Source organism: Arctopsyche grandis, chromosome 5 (genome assembly GCF_051622035.1).
Source record: "Arctopsyche grandis isolate Sample6627 chromosome 5, ASM5162203v2, whole genome shotgun sequence".
Lineage (NCBI taxonomy): Eukaryota > Metazoa > Arthropoda > Insecta > Trichoptera > Hydropsychidae > Arctopsyche > Arctopsyche grandis.
In genome coordinates this window covers 22283849-22300803 of record NC_135359.1, presented here as the reverse complement: position 1 = coordinate 22300803, position 16955 = coordinate 22283849, and the positions used below count along the sequence as shown (strand labels likewise).

The 16955-nt window shown below is 33.0% G+C and overlaps 2 protein-coding genes across 3 annotated transcripts; one reads left to right on the top strand and one right to left on the bottom strand.

Moving 5' to 3' along the window:
* The first annotated feature begins 301 nt into the window (after positions 1-301).
* Positions 302-10585, top strand: LOC143911687 (DDB1- and CUL4-associated factor 8). The gene is made up of 12 exons (XM_077430684.1): positions 302-642; positions 4536-4890; positions 4975-5132; positions 5205-5378; positions 5450-5625; positions 5701-5876; positions 5955-6138; positions 6210-6346; positions 6425-6620; positions 6702-6821; positions 6913-7084; positions 8931-10585. Exons 1-12 carry the CDS (start codon positions 501-503, stop codon positions 8933-8935), a joined length of 1995 nt encoding a protein of 664 aa, XP_077286810.1. The 5' UTR covers positions 302-500; the 3' UTR covers positions 8936-10585.
* An 11-nt stretch (positions 10586-10596) lies between these two features.
* Positions 10597-15274, bottom strand: LOC143911688 (BOS complex subunit TMEM147). 2 transcript variants are annotated; one of them, XR_013260586.1, is made up of 4 exons: positions 15098-15272; positions 14809-14950; positions 13990-14738; positions 10597-10643 (listed from the first exon to the last, which is right to left on the bottom strand). XR_013260586.1 is itself a non-coding variant. In XM_077430685.1 (3 exons), exons 1-3 carry the CDS (start codon positions 15172-15174, stop codon positions 14265-14267), a joined length of 693 nt encoding a protein of 230 aa, XP_077286811.1. In that variant the 5' UTR covers positions 15175-15274; the 3' UTR covers positions 13945-14264. The 2 variants fall into 2 exon arrangements, 1 of the variants encoding a protein (XP_077286811.1); XM_077430685.1 differs by lacking the exon at positions 10597-10643 and having other exon boundaries at positions 13945-14738; positions 15098-15274.
* Between the last annotated feature and the right edge of the window lie 1681 nt (positions 15275-16955).

Below are 16955 nucleotides of genomic sequence, written 5' to 3'. Positions count from 1 at the left end.
AATCAGACTAGTTTTGAATCGTCGAAGGTTATGCGAATTCATATTGGCGCCGTAATACCAACCTTCAAAACAACAACAACTGGCAAGTAGGTGAAACGTCATCGCAGTGTAAATAAAAAATCAAAACGAAAACAAAATACTTTTATTACAAATAAATACATAAATAAATATTCGAAGCGTATTAATATATTTTATTAGGTGTGACCTAATAATGTAGATAGTTAGAATTAGAAACGATCGGAAAGGAAGGGTGACGTTCATGTTCATATGGCAAGTTGTTTCCCGTGTTGGGATCATTCGCCGTGTTGTGGTCGTGCGTGTCGGTCGCAGTCGCAGTCGCAGTCGCGGTCGGGTCTTCGCAAGTGGCCGAGGCTGTAGATGAGGACGTGGACGTGGACGTGAATGTGGATGTGGGGGCGCGCCGTCAGTTGTGCACTCGCGTCGAGCGTCCGCATTGTGCGCGTGTTGGTCGTGTTGTCGGTGGGGCGCACAACGACGACATGAGCGAGTCGGAGGCCGCGGAGTCGCCGGACCTCGAGTTGGAGTCCGCCCCCGCCCCCGCCCCCGCCCCCTCCCCCCCGCAGCAGTCGGACGTGACGTCGCCGGAGCCCGCGACTGCCACAGATGTCACCGCCATCATAGGTAAAGATAACACTCGAACGACCTGGCGCCTCCGCCCCCGCCCCCCGCCCCCCTCCCCCCTCTTGATAAGGCAAACTCCTCAGCTGTCAGTGCCTACTGGGAAACTGGCCAAGAGTGTATTCAGGTGTAAAATTTCACAACTTGTCTAAAATGACAGCTACCTAAAATGGCGTATTACGCAAAATTATCAAAACAAATGAATTTATTTTTAATTTTTTATTATTTGAGTGTAGGATTTTGTTTTGAATGCAAAAAAATTTAATATCGTTTACAACGATCAAACATTTGCGTCATGTTTTTTGAATTTTTTTTTTAGGAGATTTTTCAGTCAACTTGTTTCGATACAATAAAATTCACGTTTTTTAAATTGTTTTATAATTTTTTTCAATGTCGCTTAGACTTAACGTCTTGAACTCTGAAAGCCACTATAGTGGCTTTCGGGTATTCGGCTGCCAGCTCGGAAAGTCAGTATAGTGGCTTTGTTAAGCGGCTACTTTGGAGCTTTATTTTTAATATTCATTGGCAAATTTTTGAAGGTTTTATTTTACAATAGTGTACTTAAAGGATACGAGATGCTAGAAAATGTATAAATAGGATAATTACAGTAAAGGGCTAGCGTCTATATTGTTTCTAAGAATATTTGCATTCTTTACTTGCTTCTACATTTGAGTGCGCCGTTTTATTTGGGCAGTCGGTATCGATACATTGTGCTCTAAGAAGCTATTTTCGGTGGGGTGACCATAATTTTACATAATGATAAAAACGCAAAATATATTTTGCACCATGAATCAACTTCTACAAAAGTTCTACGGAATATACATATGATGTGATAACGACGTGCTCGGTAATATTAGTGCATATGGTGAAATAATAAATACAAGTGTTGGCAACATTGACATTTCAGTTTTAAAACTGTTAGCTAAAATCACATTTTCTATTCGTTACCTACTAGAAAACTTCCAAAACCTAGAAGACTTCCAAAATGATAGTGATGATAACTATTTTGTATTTGATAATGTAGAAAATTTTGACAGTGGAAGTGGCATTCAACCCCAACCAAGTAAAAAAGCGCTATGTTGATACCGTTAAGCGATAGTGAAGATGATATCAGAGATACAAACAGTGATAATTGGTCGATTTTAAGTAATCATATTTTCAACCAAAAAAAAAATTATTTTTCGGTTGAAAATATGTTTTTTAGGAGTGTCTTCAAAAGAGATCGTTTTTACAAATATTTCGGATATTACAACTCAAAAATAATAATGTAGAACACAATGGCTTTTTGAATCATTTAGATGCTAAATGCAGACAATTAATTATACCGTGCAGAGACATAGTGGTCGATGAGTCCGTCGTGAACTTCAAAGGCAAGATTTGTTTGAAAAGTGTAAAAAAATAGTGATCAAAAACACCGTGTATCTGTTAAATCTAATCTTTTCGTCTTTGCCCGCCTTCTGGGATGATCCAGCTTTTTTTTCGATGTGTCCTACGAGTAGGTAACGAATAGAAAATATGATTTTAACTAACAGTTTAAAAACTAACCAATGGACACTTTATGAGGGTGGGTACGCATTAAAATACAATGAGTAAACAGACAATAGCTGTGCATCCTTGGACCCAAACTGCCTAACGAACTATAGGGTAGGTATGAAAACATTTCTATAGGCATATTTTAAAAGTTTCTAGTAATAAAACTCATTTATTATACAAAACTGCTGTCATAAATAATACAAGAAATGTAAAACTCATCATTTAGTTCGATTTGGTAATTATGATGGTTTGAAATAATTGAATTTAGTGACTATATTCGAAAAATGCTATCCCAATTCAACATCATGTTATTATGGTCACAATTGGAGACGAACAGATAGTCCCAAAATAACTGAGCATAAAATTTAGTTTTTATCTAAAAAAAAAATTGCGTATTTTTTGTTAAAATGAATTCACCAATTTGATCTTCGACATAATTTAATAATATGAACAAATAAAAGTAAAAAAAAAAATCATATAATTTTTTCCATCCTAGAGTAGACTAGTGGTGAAGAGAAATTCCAATAAGAGTGCAAAGTGTTAAGGAACCAATATCAATGGAATCAATAGACTTGTAAGCAACCAATATCAATGGAATCAATTTTTTCTCTAAAAAAGCGGAGTATAATAGCCTATCGTTTTCAATATTCTCTTGCGTTTTCCACGACTCTAATAACAGTTTCATTTTAGTATCTTTTTTATTATATCTCATTTTATTAACCCTTTGCCGGCGTCACCAAATTTAGCGAACATGCCCTGTACGCGGCTGCTTTTTTGCGGATTTTGTTATCGCGTTTTCGACTATAAATATAGGTTGTAATATTTTTTTGAATTTTACAACCTATATTTATTTTTTTTGACTACTGCCATCTATTGAATTTGGTAAAGTATACATTTAGTAATATTTTCAACCAAGTTATAAAATTTTAACACAATAGACGGCTCTTATACAGGTTGGAACTTCCAAGACATCTATGCGTGTCTCGCGCGCTGAGGGCATGTTCGCTAGGACATGTATAGTAGTCGTACGCGGTGGAAAGGTTAAATACTAGCTGAACCCCGGCATGCATTGCAATGCCATAATAACGCATGCAATTTCCGTTCCCGTTCCCATTTGTCATTTGCGTTGCAATGACACTCATTCCCGTTTTTTTTTCACAGTAATCTTCCCGGACATGCATACAATAAATTCTGTAAGTTCCATCGTAATCGGTTCAGTGGTTTAAGAGCCTATTCGAGACACACACACAGACATTCATTTATATATATATAGATAGAAGATAATAGAAGAAAAACCATTTTCCATTCATAATTTATAGAAAGAAATTCACTATCCACTGTTGTATGAAGGCCTCTCCAACAAGCTTCCATTCGTGTCTAATTTGCACAATTCTCATCCATCTCACCCCACACATTTTTATAATTTCGTCTACCCATCTTCCTTGCGACTTTAACCCCTTTACATTCTCTCGGGTAACATTCTAGCATTTCTTTTGTCCAATTTTCGTCCATTCTTATACCTACATTACCTATTCAATCTCTTCACTCTTTCCACTATTTCCACTAACCTTGTCAATCTTCTCACCCACGTATTCCATTTCCTATCTCTCCTGGTTATGCCGACCATATAGCGTTCCATACTTCTTCACATGTTTATTAACACTATGGTGGCCGCTGACTCATATTTGTATCATGTTGGGTGCACAACGCTTACTGGCCGCTGATACATATATGATTCACGACTGCACAAATATATTTTTCGTGCAGAATATATTTTTCAGTCCGCTGATATATATTTGCATCACGTTTTTGTCATAAACGAAAACGTGGTACAAAATTGTATCATCGGCCACAAACGATTGACGCAAACTTGATGCAAAAATATATCAGCAGACTGATACACAGTTCGCGCAGTCGTAAATCATATATATATACCAGCGGCCACTAAGTACTAAGCGTTGTGCACCCAACATGATACAAATATGAGTCAGCAGCCGCCATCATGTTAATAAATAAGAATGTATATAAATAAAATTTATATACTTTTATAAATTTCCAATTTGAGTCATAGTAAACTTTTGACTATTAGGGATTAAGGATATGGGGTACACAGTCGACAAATGTGAATAATCCAAACTACATATAATATTAATTTTTATTTCAATTTTAAATATGTTAGCATGTTTCTTTTTTGTTAAAGGTTTTTGAGACTATCGTTTCATTGATAAAATAACTCTTTAAATCTACGAGTTGAACTCATTGCATTTTTTATTTTATTTATATTTGGATAATCGAGAGTTTACTATACATTTAAATAATTTTATACTAATTATTTCAATAAGTTTTTATTTGTGCTTTTTCAGAAGATTCTCTGGCTTTCGATCTGGTCGACGATGACGACAATATGGATAGCGGGATCGGCGCTGAGAAGTCAGAGAGTGGCAGCAGCGATATTCCGATGCCCTCAGCCGAAGAAGCCAAAAACGAAGATCGACCCGGTGCTTCCACCAGCGCCGATTTACCCACCGAAGAAAACCTTCGAAGTGCTTGTAGATTTACCAATTTGAGATTCATTTCAGGCACACGCAGTCGCAATTATCGCTTTCGCGGTCGTGTCGGTCCGAACGTTGACAGCGACAGTGACGACGATACTAGAATGGATTCTGACGATAATTCTAGAGAAGAGCAACCGGAGAGGAACAACTCCAGCGATGACAGGTAAACTGCACAGTAAATCACTCGTTAATTTAATTTGTTGCATGTATGTATGTGTATAATTTTATTTTCAATTTATTTTCATAGTGACGTTGAAATTGGAGAGGAGAACGATAGTGATTCAACTATTATAATTGAGAGAGACTGGACTGATACTTCCTTTAGAAACGATGACAGTAATGACTATGAAACTCCACATGTGCTATTAAAACGAAAACCGAAACACGAGTGGAGTGTTATTAAAGGTAACGAGATGGTTTCCCAAGAATATATTTTTTATATTGAAAAAGCTCAGTAAGCACATGTATTTATTTCAGAATTGATGAATCGAGAATTAGGCAATAGTATAAGACCTGGAAAATGTGGGAAGTCAGATGTTATTTTTGAACAAAGATTCTACGGATCGTTGCATGCTGTTGAGCGTTTAGAGCTAATGTATAAATTAAATAAACATAAAGGCTGCGTAAATTCAATAAATTTTCACCCTGAAGGTACTTTATTTAAAATACTTTTATCTAGTTGTATTTCAATATCATACTGAAGTATAGATTTAATATTTCAGGAAATCTGCTCGCCTCGGGATCAGATGATTTGAATATTATTATATGGGACTGGGCAACGAATACCGTTCGTAGAATTGTAAAAACGGACCACAAATCTAATATTTTCCAAAGTAGATTTTTATATCTCAATTCTACTAGTCAAATCGATATCGTTTCATGTGCCAGAGACGGTCAAGTATGCAAACCTTGCACTTGGTATTTGGATGTTTAGTCGACATATCAAGAGTTTTTTAATTATGTTATTTTTAAGGTACTTCTGACGCAAGTGCTCACGGGTGGCGGTACACCGATAAGACGTCACCTCGCACAACATTCGCGTTCTGCACATAAGTTGTATACTAACGCTGCCGAACCACACATTGTAGTGTCTGTCGGCGAGGATGCACATGTAAATTTGTCTGACGTGAGACAAGAAACTCCCAATAGGTTAGTATTTGTGTTTTTTTTTGTTGTTTTCTTTATGAACTTAGAATGCGATGTAATTTTTTTTGTTTTTTGTTTTAGAATATTAACAGTTCGTGACAATGATGTCAAAGTGCCACTCTATAGTGTAGTTTGTCACCCGTTAGTAACTCATGAAATGTGCGTTGCTGGTCAAGGACGCAAAGTGATGGTTTTCGATAGACGTAAAGGTGGCGCTAATGCTGAGCCGATCAAATCATTTTGTCCTGACTTTTTCCGAATTTCGGTACGTGGTTTTCAGTCTTGTTTTTAAGCTTTTTAAATTACACATTTGTGTAATTATCATTTCGATTGTAGGATAATAATCCAGTGAAGAAAAAACCGTTAAATGTACTGGCCTATGTAACGTGCGCTGTATATAATCACAACGGGTCGGAAATTTTAGCTTCATACAACGATGATGATATATATCTCTTTGATACGACTACAGATTGGTAATTGGCAATTTAATATATTTATTTTTTGTGATGGCATTGTATTACGTATATTATAAAACGGTGATTGATTTATAGTGAAACTAACGGCACTGGGCATGGCTTCTCATATTTCTACTGTGGACATAGAAATAGTGCTACGTTTAAGGGTGTGTCATTTTTTGGGCCACATAGTGAATTTATCGTTTCCGGATCTGATTGCGGAAATATTTACATATGGGATAAAAAAACGGAAGCCATTGTTCAGTGGATGATGGGAGATGAAGGTGGAGTCGTAAGTTGTTCCAAATTCTGAAATACATGTGTATGTTATTTAAGTATGTGGAAATTCGTAATTGGATTGATTTTTTAACAGGTAAATTGCGTAGAATGTCATCCTCGTTTTCCAGTTCTTGCCACCAGTGGATTAGATAAAGATGTGAAAATTTGGGTTCCGTCCAATGAAACTGATCCTAAATTAGATGGACTCAGAGAGGTATTGATGTTGTTTTTTGAAGTACATATTTAAACGTAATTTAATATTAATAATATACATATGTATTAATTTTTGAATGTTTTCATTCTAGACTGTGATAAGAAATGCTCGTGATAGATCGGGTCGTCCATTTTTCCACTTTTTGCCGACTGTTTTCGGCATCATTAGAAGACACGGAGATGGGCATAGAACTGAAGAGAGCGATTCATTTTCTGATGAAAGCGATTCAACGCATGACGACGATAGAAACGATGAAGCAACATGTACAGCCTTTTAATAATAGATTTCTTTTGATTTTTCTTTTTTTTTATCCGCTACTGCTTTTAAAATATGTTGCTTTAGTGTGAATATTTCGCCAATACCAGAGTAAAGGTAGAAGTTTTGAGTTTTAACTCTATATATGTATATATCCCAGTGGTTGTGCTAAACTAATTGTACATATATAAAAAATATACACAATATATTTTTATATTTTTAGCCTGCTTCTTTACGGTGATTGCAATATTCGCGAATGCATCCCTTATTTTTTTCGTTTATGACTGTTACATATCGTTTAGTTCCTATTTGATTTTATTGAGAGTTTGATGTGAATGAATTTCATTCTAAATGCACCTTTAATGTAGTGTGACAATCGATTTCTGCCTTGTTGATGTTGTTCATTCAAATTTTGGAACTACATACGAGCATTGTAAATAAAGTAATGAGACTGATTTTTTATAATTTTTGTATTCATTTGAAATTACAATTCCATGTTGTCTCCTTTGAAGTAGTTACTTTAGGAAGCTACACAGCGTTGAAGACGATTTTTTCACTTTTCATAGCAGTGCCCAAATTCAAATACTGGAATCGCTTTCAGCTGGTCGGTTATGGTGTTTTCAACGATTTCTGTTGTTCCAAAATGGTGTTCTTTGATGTGAATTTTCAATCTTGGGAATAGAAAAAATTTAAAAGGACTCAAGTCTGGTGAATAAAGGGGGTTGATGGGTCACAGGGATGTTTTTACTTGCCAGAAACTTGTTGATTAAAATCACTGTATGGCAAGGTGCATTGTCATGATACAGCATCCAAATGCTAGGGCGAAATCACACAGGGAAGAACGGCACGTGTGCTTGGCTCCCCACTGTGGGGGTTCTTCTACATTTCTTCAAATATGGGATTTTACATTGTATTTATCCTTGATCGATCACTATCGAGCAAGGATAAATACAATGATAAAATTTGACCGAAAACACTCCAGGGGGTGATTTTGGGACGGTGTGTGCTGGGCGTGCCATGAATAAGTATCTAAAAAAATTTTGTCTCATTCTTTCCTGCGTGATTTCGCCCTTATTTTTGTTCGGTCTCACATGAATGACCCTTTTTCGAAGCCTTTCAAAAACATCTCATTAAAATGTTGGTTTATCGTTTGGCTTTGAAGCATAAATTCCTTATTCTTTATCAAAAAAACAAATAAGTATCTAGGATTATCTCATTTTAAATCAAGTCGAATGCCTTAAACCACTTGTAAACCTGGGCTCTTGACAAAAAACAACCGTGTCCATAGGCTTGTTGAAGTTTTACAAAAGTTTCAGAACGCAGAACTTGATACCGCACCGTTGTTCGGAATTGTTGTCGCTCATTTTCAGAACACTAAAAATATCGCTACAGACCACCAACTGACTATACGAAGTTTAAACTCGTATTAGATGTCGGCCTGCCTCCTCTCTTAACGGGAGTGTTGCCAGATCCAATGCTACGCTACCAGTCTCATTACTCTATTTACATCCTCGTAGATGCAAATTGTGAAGTTTTAATTTGGGTTAACATGCAGACCTAATAATATGTAGGCTTTTGAACGAGATGTTCATACTATCTATACAAAATTTGTTGTATAAATTTATTACCATCATACATACATATGTAGTTATGGTCTGCTCCCAACAAACATTCGCAACATGTGAAAGTACTTCATTGCTATAAAGTACCACATCTTTGCATATGAAGGGCATTTATATGTTAAATCACTAAGCTTTCACTGAACGTATCTAATAAGTGTACTTTTAAATTTTAAATGCCCTTCTTTCTATGTTATTTTGTGATATTTTATTAAATGTCTTTTATAACTTTCAGGTTAATGACAGATATTGAAAATCATATTATAACTGCGCAAAATCGCAAGTTTGCCCATATTTTCATAAATTCGGGTGTACCGAAAAAAATCACAATGTGATTGAATTTTCCCATAAAATTTGGAGTCTGATTAATTATGACAGACGTGGATTGAATAATGAACAGCTTTGTTTTTTTTTTTTGAACAGAGTTTTTTCTCCATCTGAAGGATGTTATTCAAGTCACCGAACATGCCAAATTCCCCAATTACATCACATTGTTTTGGTATCGAACAAATATTTGAAGGGCTCCCAAATTTTGGACCAATCGCATATTTTTATTTTTAAGTTTAATTTTCTCGATGATTAGTTTGCTTTTCTGTTTGAGAAACACTGTTTATGTAATAAATAAATGTAAAAGAAAAAGTTTTATTCAATATTCACATATTTATGTCTTGCTACTAAAAAGCCAACTGTTTATGATATTTATTTTTGTCAAAATTTTAAATGTTATTAATGTTCAATGATTTGAGGTAAAATTTAGAAAGCTTCCATGGGTAAAGTGTGAGGACATCACAAATTGGTTTATCATTTTAATTGCCGTTTATTTGCAGTGAAGATGTAAATAATTACCGTTGTACTGATTAACTGTACTTATAAATAGTAAATAATAATTTTTACAAAGGCTGTGATTGCTCATAATAACATTTAATAGTTAGTCAATTATTCATTCAAGTTATAAAATCTGAATCTGTTGGTGTTTCTCAATTTACATAAGTATTCGTAATTTGTCGTTTCTGTCGATGTACATACATATTCTACGTCGTTTTTAAAGTGATTAAATTTGGGTTATGCATAAATAATTTATAGAAAGAATGCTGAACTAGTCAACCTTTCTCATACACATTATTAAATTGGGTTTTAATTGAAAAACTAGTATTAGTTGAATCTAGTATAAATTTTGTATTTATTTGTCCGTAATTAAAGTCATAGATTCCATTTTACATATGATTACTAAACATATATGGGTTTTAGTATTTGTTTTGATAATTACAATCAAATTAAATTTTATTATTATTATTATTGTGGTGTTTTGAGAAGTTTCTAAAATTAAATACAGCTATTTTGTTACATACATATTGTTCTTAACATACCATATAATTATCTAATTTATTTTTTCTTCTGTTGTGATACTCATGCTTTATATTATTCAAAGTTGTTTATTTTTCAAGTATTTGCATTGTTATTGAAATACTTAAAATTTGTTGTCTCAATGTCACTATTCACTCTGGTGGTGACTGATGAAAAAAAATTAAATCATTGAATATATTTAGAATCTCTTGTACATAATTATGCTAAGAAAGCATTATATAATATTACAAACTCGTTAAGTTAAATTCACATTTTATGTATGATTTTTAATCATCGATAACAAAACGGGAAATGTATCGAATTTTGCACTCTTCAATATTTTCAGAGCTAGGTTTATACAAAGAAAGTTTGTTGAATATGTTTGTTTTATATATGAGTAATAATTTTGATTTTTATTGATATGTACATATATAAAACAGATTTAAAGAAAATGATTTATGTTGTCATTATTGTAAATATATGTTTCTTATTTTATATTTCTGTAAAGGAATAAAACTAATTAAAGATAATAAAAATGTAAAATTGAAACCCGTTTTCACTTTTAATAAAGAATAAGTATTTATTTATTCACAAATTTAATCGACTACATATAAAACGTATTTTTTTTATATGTTTCCATAAAAGGTAGATTCTTGACAATAAGTTTGAATGCAAATCTTATATGCATATTAAATTTACAGTAAAATAACAAAATACATAATACATTGGTATCAAACAAGGATGCACGAAATATACAACAACTACATAATACAAATTTATTATAATATAAATAAAAACTCGATTGCCAGTCGCAAATGAAAACCTATATAATAAATTATTCATCAGTCAGCAGAGAAGTTTGTTGTGGAGAGATCCTTTATAAGATTTCAAAAAATAAGAAGAGGCAGCGACAACAACGGAGTTCGATGATTAGCTCGGGGCGAGTGATATTTAAAAAATTCCATCAAGTGCACAAAAGTGTGCCAATAGTATCATAAAAAAAACGCAAATACCTATACATGTCCATTTGTATTATACGTCGAGAAAATTCGATAAAGCCAATATACATTATACATAAACAAATCACTGAAAGTCAAGACCCCACTGCTCGGCCTTTATTCACAGTTCCATATAAGTTAATATAATAATGTATGTGGGTTTGAAGCAATGTGGGTACCTAAAGCTAGCGGTAGCCAGGCCACACTCTGATATTGTATTGATATTGAAAATGTATCGGATGAATCTTATGATCCTCTATAAAAAATACGTGACCCTTCCGCTTCGGCCCCGAATATATGCATACCAAAAAATCTACCCAACCATCCACCCACTAATCCCGCATTGAGTTATTCCGGGTGAGATGAGGGCGTCCTGATGGATGCCATAATATCAAACGCCGCTCCTCGAGAGGACCTCGGCCCTCATTTCGTATTCCATCAATTTTACATGCTTTGGAACTCATGTTCGGCACTGGATACATTGCGCCACAGTAAACTGTATAGTAAATCACTTATTATTTCATTTGTTGCATGTATTTGTATAATTTTATTTTCAATTTACTATCATAGTGATTAGGGTTTCTGACCCGGGCTGACCCGGGACACATTCCCTGTTTTGTTTATTATTATTTGTTTTAATATGTTATTTTCTGATTGTTGGTGAAATAGGATTCCTACAATACCGAACCAAACATTCTTTAAATGTTGTAATAAAAGCGAATGTATATCCTACGGTGAATCTATTATGAAGCGAGTATATCCTTCCTATATTGATGATTCCACAATGGAAGAAACTTTTTTAGATTTGGATGAAGATGAAACAATTGTGTGTTTGACGATGATTGAAGAATTAAATAAGGAGTTATCAAAGACGAATATACAAAATAACGCAAATAAAAATAACCTCGACTTTAATAAAGTAATTAAAATATACATGCTGACAGGAGAAAAAACCGATAATTTAAAAATATTGTTTTGGTCCCTTTTAACAATAAAACCAACTTCGACCGAAACTGAAAGAGTTTTTTCCATTGCTGGAAATTTTTGTACCAAATCTAGAATTAGACTTTCGGATTCTCATTTAAATATTTTAGTATTTTAAGAAGCTACTTTAAATAAGTTTACTTTTATAATTACATTTTTTCGAGTTAATAGATATATTATGTATTGTTTTTTAAATAAATAAATATTTTTTTATTAATAAAAAATTTATTAAATTGAAAAAAAAATGTTTTTTTACATGTGTCCCGGAATCCCGGGCTCCGTCCCATGTCCTGGGAATTGAAAAAGTCCGGGAAATCAGAAACCCTAATAGTGACGTTGAAATTCGAGAGGAGAACGATAGTGATTCAACTATTGTAATTGAGAGAAACTGGACTGATCTTCCCTTATTAACGATGACTGTAATGACTATGAAAAGAAAGAAATGCGTTATAATCTTTGAAAAATATTTTAGTATCACCGTCTACGGATCTACATTCGCAGTTTATCTCAAATATATGAAATTATGCAGTGATGTAGTGATGTAGCAGGGCGGTGTTTAATTTTTTACGACCCCTCCCCCCGCCCGCTTTTTTCGTTACTTAAAAAATATGTATCCTAATAAAGGTGGTTCAAATAATTTATATGAAAATCAAAAGGCTAATTAAAAAATATGTTTTTTATCTGTATATATAAAAATAAGAGATAAGAGATATAAAAAATGACCACTAAACGAAAAGCATGTGAAACGTATAAGAGGTTAGTAAAAAATGAATGGCTGTTTGTCTGTCTGTCTCGTATAGGCTCCTAAACCACTCAATCGATTACGATGGAACTTTCAGGATTTGTTGTATGTATGTCCGGGAAGATTACTGTAAAAAAAACCTCTTAATAATAATATTGGTAATAACGATTTTACCGACGCGAAAGTTTGAAGCGCCATTGTGTAGTCAAGGAAATGACCAAAACCTTATCAGCTCTAAGTTAATACATAAAGAATACAAATATAAATTTTGAGCTTGATACGTTCAGGGGTGTGGAAATAATCGTGTTTTACAACATTTTTGACTTTTCTAAGAGGAAAAAATCCCACTTCCGGTTTATTAACTTTAGTGTTTTTATTATTATTTTTATCACATTGATAAAAGAAATATACTTAAATTTTTTCGTGAAGAGCACACAGTGTAGGGGTATGAAATTTCAGTTCAACAAACCAGAGTTTCTGAGAAAAACATAAAAAAACTCGATTATCTAGACACAGGGTTTCCCCAAACAATGTTCTGCGACAATTTGGAAAGGTTTTACAGACTGCAACACATTTTAAGATCTTCTTCTCCATATTCAGAGGCGTTTGATGGTCAATATTTATTTAAAAAAAAACAATATACCCATCTCTTTCATGCGCACGAGTTGAGAAAAGATGGTCCTCCGCCTGTACCTAGATACTTGACATCGTTAACATCAGTGGAGATTCGTCTAAGCTTCGGCGCTTAGCTCAGCTGACGAATAAAGGGAATAAATTCATTTAAACCTTAGCTTTCAAATAGTTTTGGTATAGTTAATAATAGACCGATGGCTCTATAATTAATTACAATATGTTTATCGCCATTTTCATGAAGAGGCATTAAATAGCCGGACTTCCATGAATTGGGAAATATACCTGTAGAAAGTGATTGATTAGAGAGAAAATAGAGGATAAGCTAACATATTGACACATTGCTTAATACAAATTGAAGGTGTTTTCAGGACCAGCAGATTTACTTATTTACATACGTATAAAAAACAGATTTAAAGAAAATGTTGTCATTATTTTAAATATGTATATGTATTTCTTATTTTATATTTCTGTAAAATATAAAATAAGAAATACATATATTTGAATAAAACTAATTAAAGATAATAAAAATGTAAAATTGAAACCCATTTTCACTTTTGATAAAGAATAAGTATTTATTCACAAATTTAATCAACTACATATAAAACTTTTTTTTTTTACATGTCTCCGTAAAAGGTAGCTTCTTGACAATAAGTTTGAATGCTAACCTTTTATGCATATTAAATTTACAGTCAAATATAGGAATACATAATACATTGGTATCAAACAAGGATGCAGGAAATATACAACAACCAATACAAATTTTAATAAATACTTAATGGAAGTAACAAAGTTATTATAATATATTAAAAAAAATACTCTCAATTACTAGCCGCAAGTGAAAATCTATATAATAAATTATTCATCTAAATTAAAATATTCCCAGGGCTTGCGCCAAGCCTGTGTAAACATATAAAGTTACAGTCGCTATGACGAAAGTCACAACTGATTTGATCATTAGTCCGACCCAAGGTCCAGTCACCAAAACGGCTATCAGCGTCTCCAAAATGAGACCTTTGTACGGTGTTATGATCAGTAGAGCCATTACGATGGGAACTAAATTCCTATTCAGGTCGTGCCTACCCCACAACCAGACTAGAGTAACGGTCGTGATGTGCTGCACCAGTAATATGTTGGATTCAAGACATTTTTGGATGTACTTCCAGTCGAATTCGGCCCCTCTTGCTCCGAACCAAAGTAACAGCGCTCTAGTCAAAATGACTTCGGCGCTAGCCCAACCGATTCCTGCGGTGAGGACCTTGGAGTGACCTTTGCCAGGAATACGAGCTAGAACTATGTACATTCCCACTAGGTCGGCGACATCAACAGTTGACTTTAAAAATTCCTAAAAAGATATTCAAAAGTAAATAAATGTATGAGAATTAATATACATTAATTTAAATTTATTTACTCACTCCAAGGAAATCAACTCCACTGCTAACATTTTCTCCATCGGTGTCGGGGAAAAATGTTGCTAAAACCAACATTTTACATAATTGGGTGAATACATATACTCCTCCAGCTTGGATGCATTTCCAGAATGCACCGTATTCTGATCTGAAGTGTACATAATAAATAAATAATTTCAGTACAGTGTGATCATAGTACTCGATTAATAATGAGTAATTACAGAATGATCGCAAAGGTTATCTGTCTAATCCAATTTGTAAGGTGAACATAACCTATGAAATGTGTAATACTTACAAGCCTGAATATTTATATGCCATCCAATATGGGACATATACTAACGCTAAGCAGTTTCCAAAATGATATAAAGTCATTTTGTTAGGGTTCTTAATACAGAAAAGCTGTATTTACAAGTCAGGGTAAACCGGAATGGACTGTCAACTGACAGGGCGTACGATTTGGCAATAAGACTACATTTTTTGGCCAATTGATAGTTCGTATTATAAATATAAAAATAATTGTTTAGTCATATATTGGATGAAAAATACTATCAAAATACAACAAAAATAAATAAAAGTCTATCAGTATTATATATTTTTTGAAAACAACTGTCATTTGTAGTTTTTTTTCAAGTTTTATATTTTCAATATATCAATGGTGAGTTGAATATATTTATTTTAAGTTAAAAAAGTTGCTTAAAGTATAAAGATTGCTATAAAAAAACAATTAGGTCAAAAATCTATTTTTATTATATATATATTTTATTTTTATTTTTCAACATATTCTTACAAAGTATTTTATATTATCTACATATTGTATTCTTCAATAGCATTACATCTTTTAGAATTTCAATAACTACAGAAGTGTATTACTAGTGAATTAAAAAAAGTATATGCATAAAATGCATACTGGCAAAATCAGCCCTTTAGCAGCTTGCACAAACAATTCATAAAAAATGAAAGGGGTTGATTTTTTATATAAAAGGGTTATTGAAATGCAATGGAGGGGACATACTTTTACCCCTTTATTTGGTGCAACTGCCTATGAGGTAGGGGCACATTTATATAAATAGTATGGGATACCGTGAATAGTAAAACATTTTAAATTAGAAAAGGTTCATTTTTTATTGGCTATTGATGTTTTTTTTTATATATTTAAATCAAACTATAACTAACAAATAAGACAAGAGAATAAAAATATTGATGTTTTCAAGATAGCTAGTGAAACGGAGCCAATGCAAAGAGTTTTTTAATGCCGATGGCTCGCTACCCTTCGCCGAGGGATAAAAAACATCTAACCCCTTTGAATTTAACATGTTTGAATGTGTAAGTGTAAAAAAACGATAGGGTTAGAGCTGGCTTTGCATTTGTATACATCGGAGCAAGATAGACGTTGGGGGTGTATCTCCGAGCTCGGCACCGCACCGCTGTTCAGTTCACCGCAGACAGTCTGCGGAGAAGTTTGTGGTGGAACAACTCCATTATAAGATTTTAAAACATTTTGTGATGAAGAAATAGAATTCGAAAGCGCTAATAAGGCTTTTACAAGTGCAAACAATTGACAAAAATTACTTATTTTGTGAAAATAAGTATTTTTTTTAAATTATAACAATGTTTTGTGATGAGTGTAGTTATCTTTAAAAAATATATAAGAAGATTATTTTGTGTTACTTTTATGGAATATGTGTTTGTAATAATTTCAAATTGGATATAATAAAAGGATTTCCTTGGTAGCATCAGCTAATATGGTGAGTTCTAATTTATCATTTGATCTTTCCATATCTTATGTTGCTTTGATTGAATATTCATAGCATTTCACATTCACACAAATATAGAAATATATATTTTACAAAATTTAATAACAAATTATTGAATTGAAGAACGAATGAACATTAATTAAAAATATGCACCTACATACACAAAATATGACTTATATATTAAACTGGTGGTTTTACCTGGCTTCGCTCGGTATTTGTAATATAAACCGCTTTCTAATAGTAAACATTTTATTAAATTTATTTGAATAGTTTTATTTTATTTAAATTTATTTGAATATTATTTTTTTTAAATTAAATTTAACGTCACGGATTCTACGAACCAAAACATACATACATACAAAATCTCTTTCGAAATTATGTATTAGATTTGTGTTTTAA

Bases quoted from the DNA above. Each gene is read 5' to 3' on its own strand.
- LOC143911687 (XM_077430684.1), top strand. From the start codon at position 501: ATGAGCGAGTCGGAGGCCGCGGAGTCGCCGGACCTCGAGTTGGAGTCC. The intron at 6,621-6,701 runs GTAAGTTGTTCC...ATTTTTTAACAG, and splicing joins TGGGAGATGAAGGTGGAGTC to GTAAATTGCGTAGAATGTCA. The intron at 6,822-6,912 runs GTATTGATGTTG...TTTTCATTCTAG, and splicing joins AATTAGATGGACTCAGAGAG to ACTGTGATAAGAAATGCTCG.
- LOC143911688 (XM_077430685.1), bottom strand. From the start codon at position 15,174: ATGACTTTATATCATTTTGGAAACTGCTTAGCGTTAGTATATGTCCCA. The intron at 14,951-15,097 runs GTAAGTATTACA...TGTACACTTCAG, and splicing joins GCATATAAATATTCAGGCTT to ATCAGAATACGGTGCATTCT. The intron at 14,739-14,808 runs GTGAGTAAATAA...ATATCTTTTTAG, and splicing joins GTGGAGTTGATTTCCTTGGA to GAATTTTTAAAGTCAACTGT.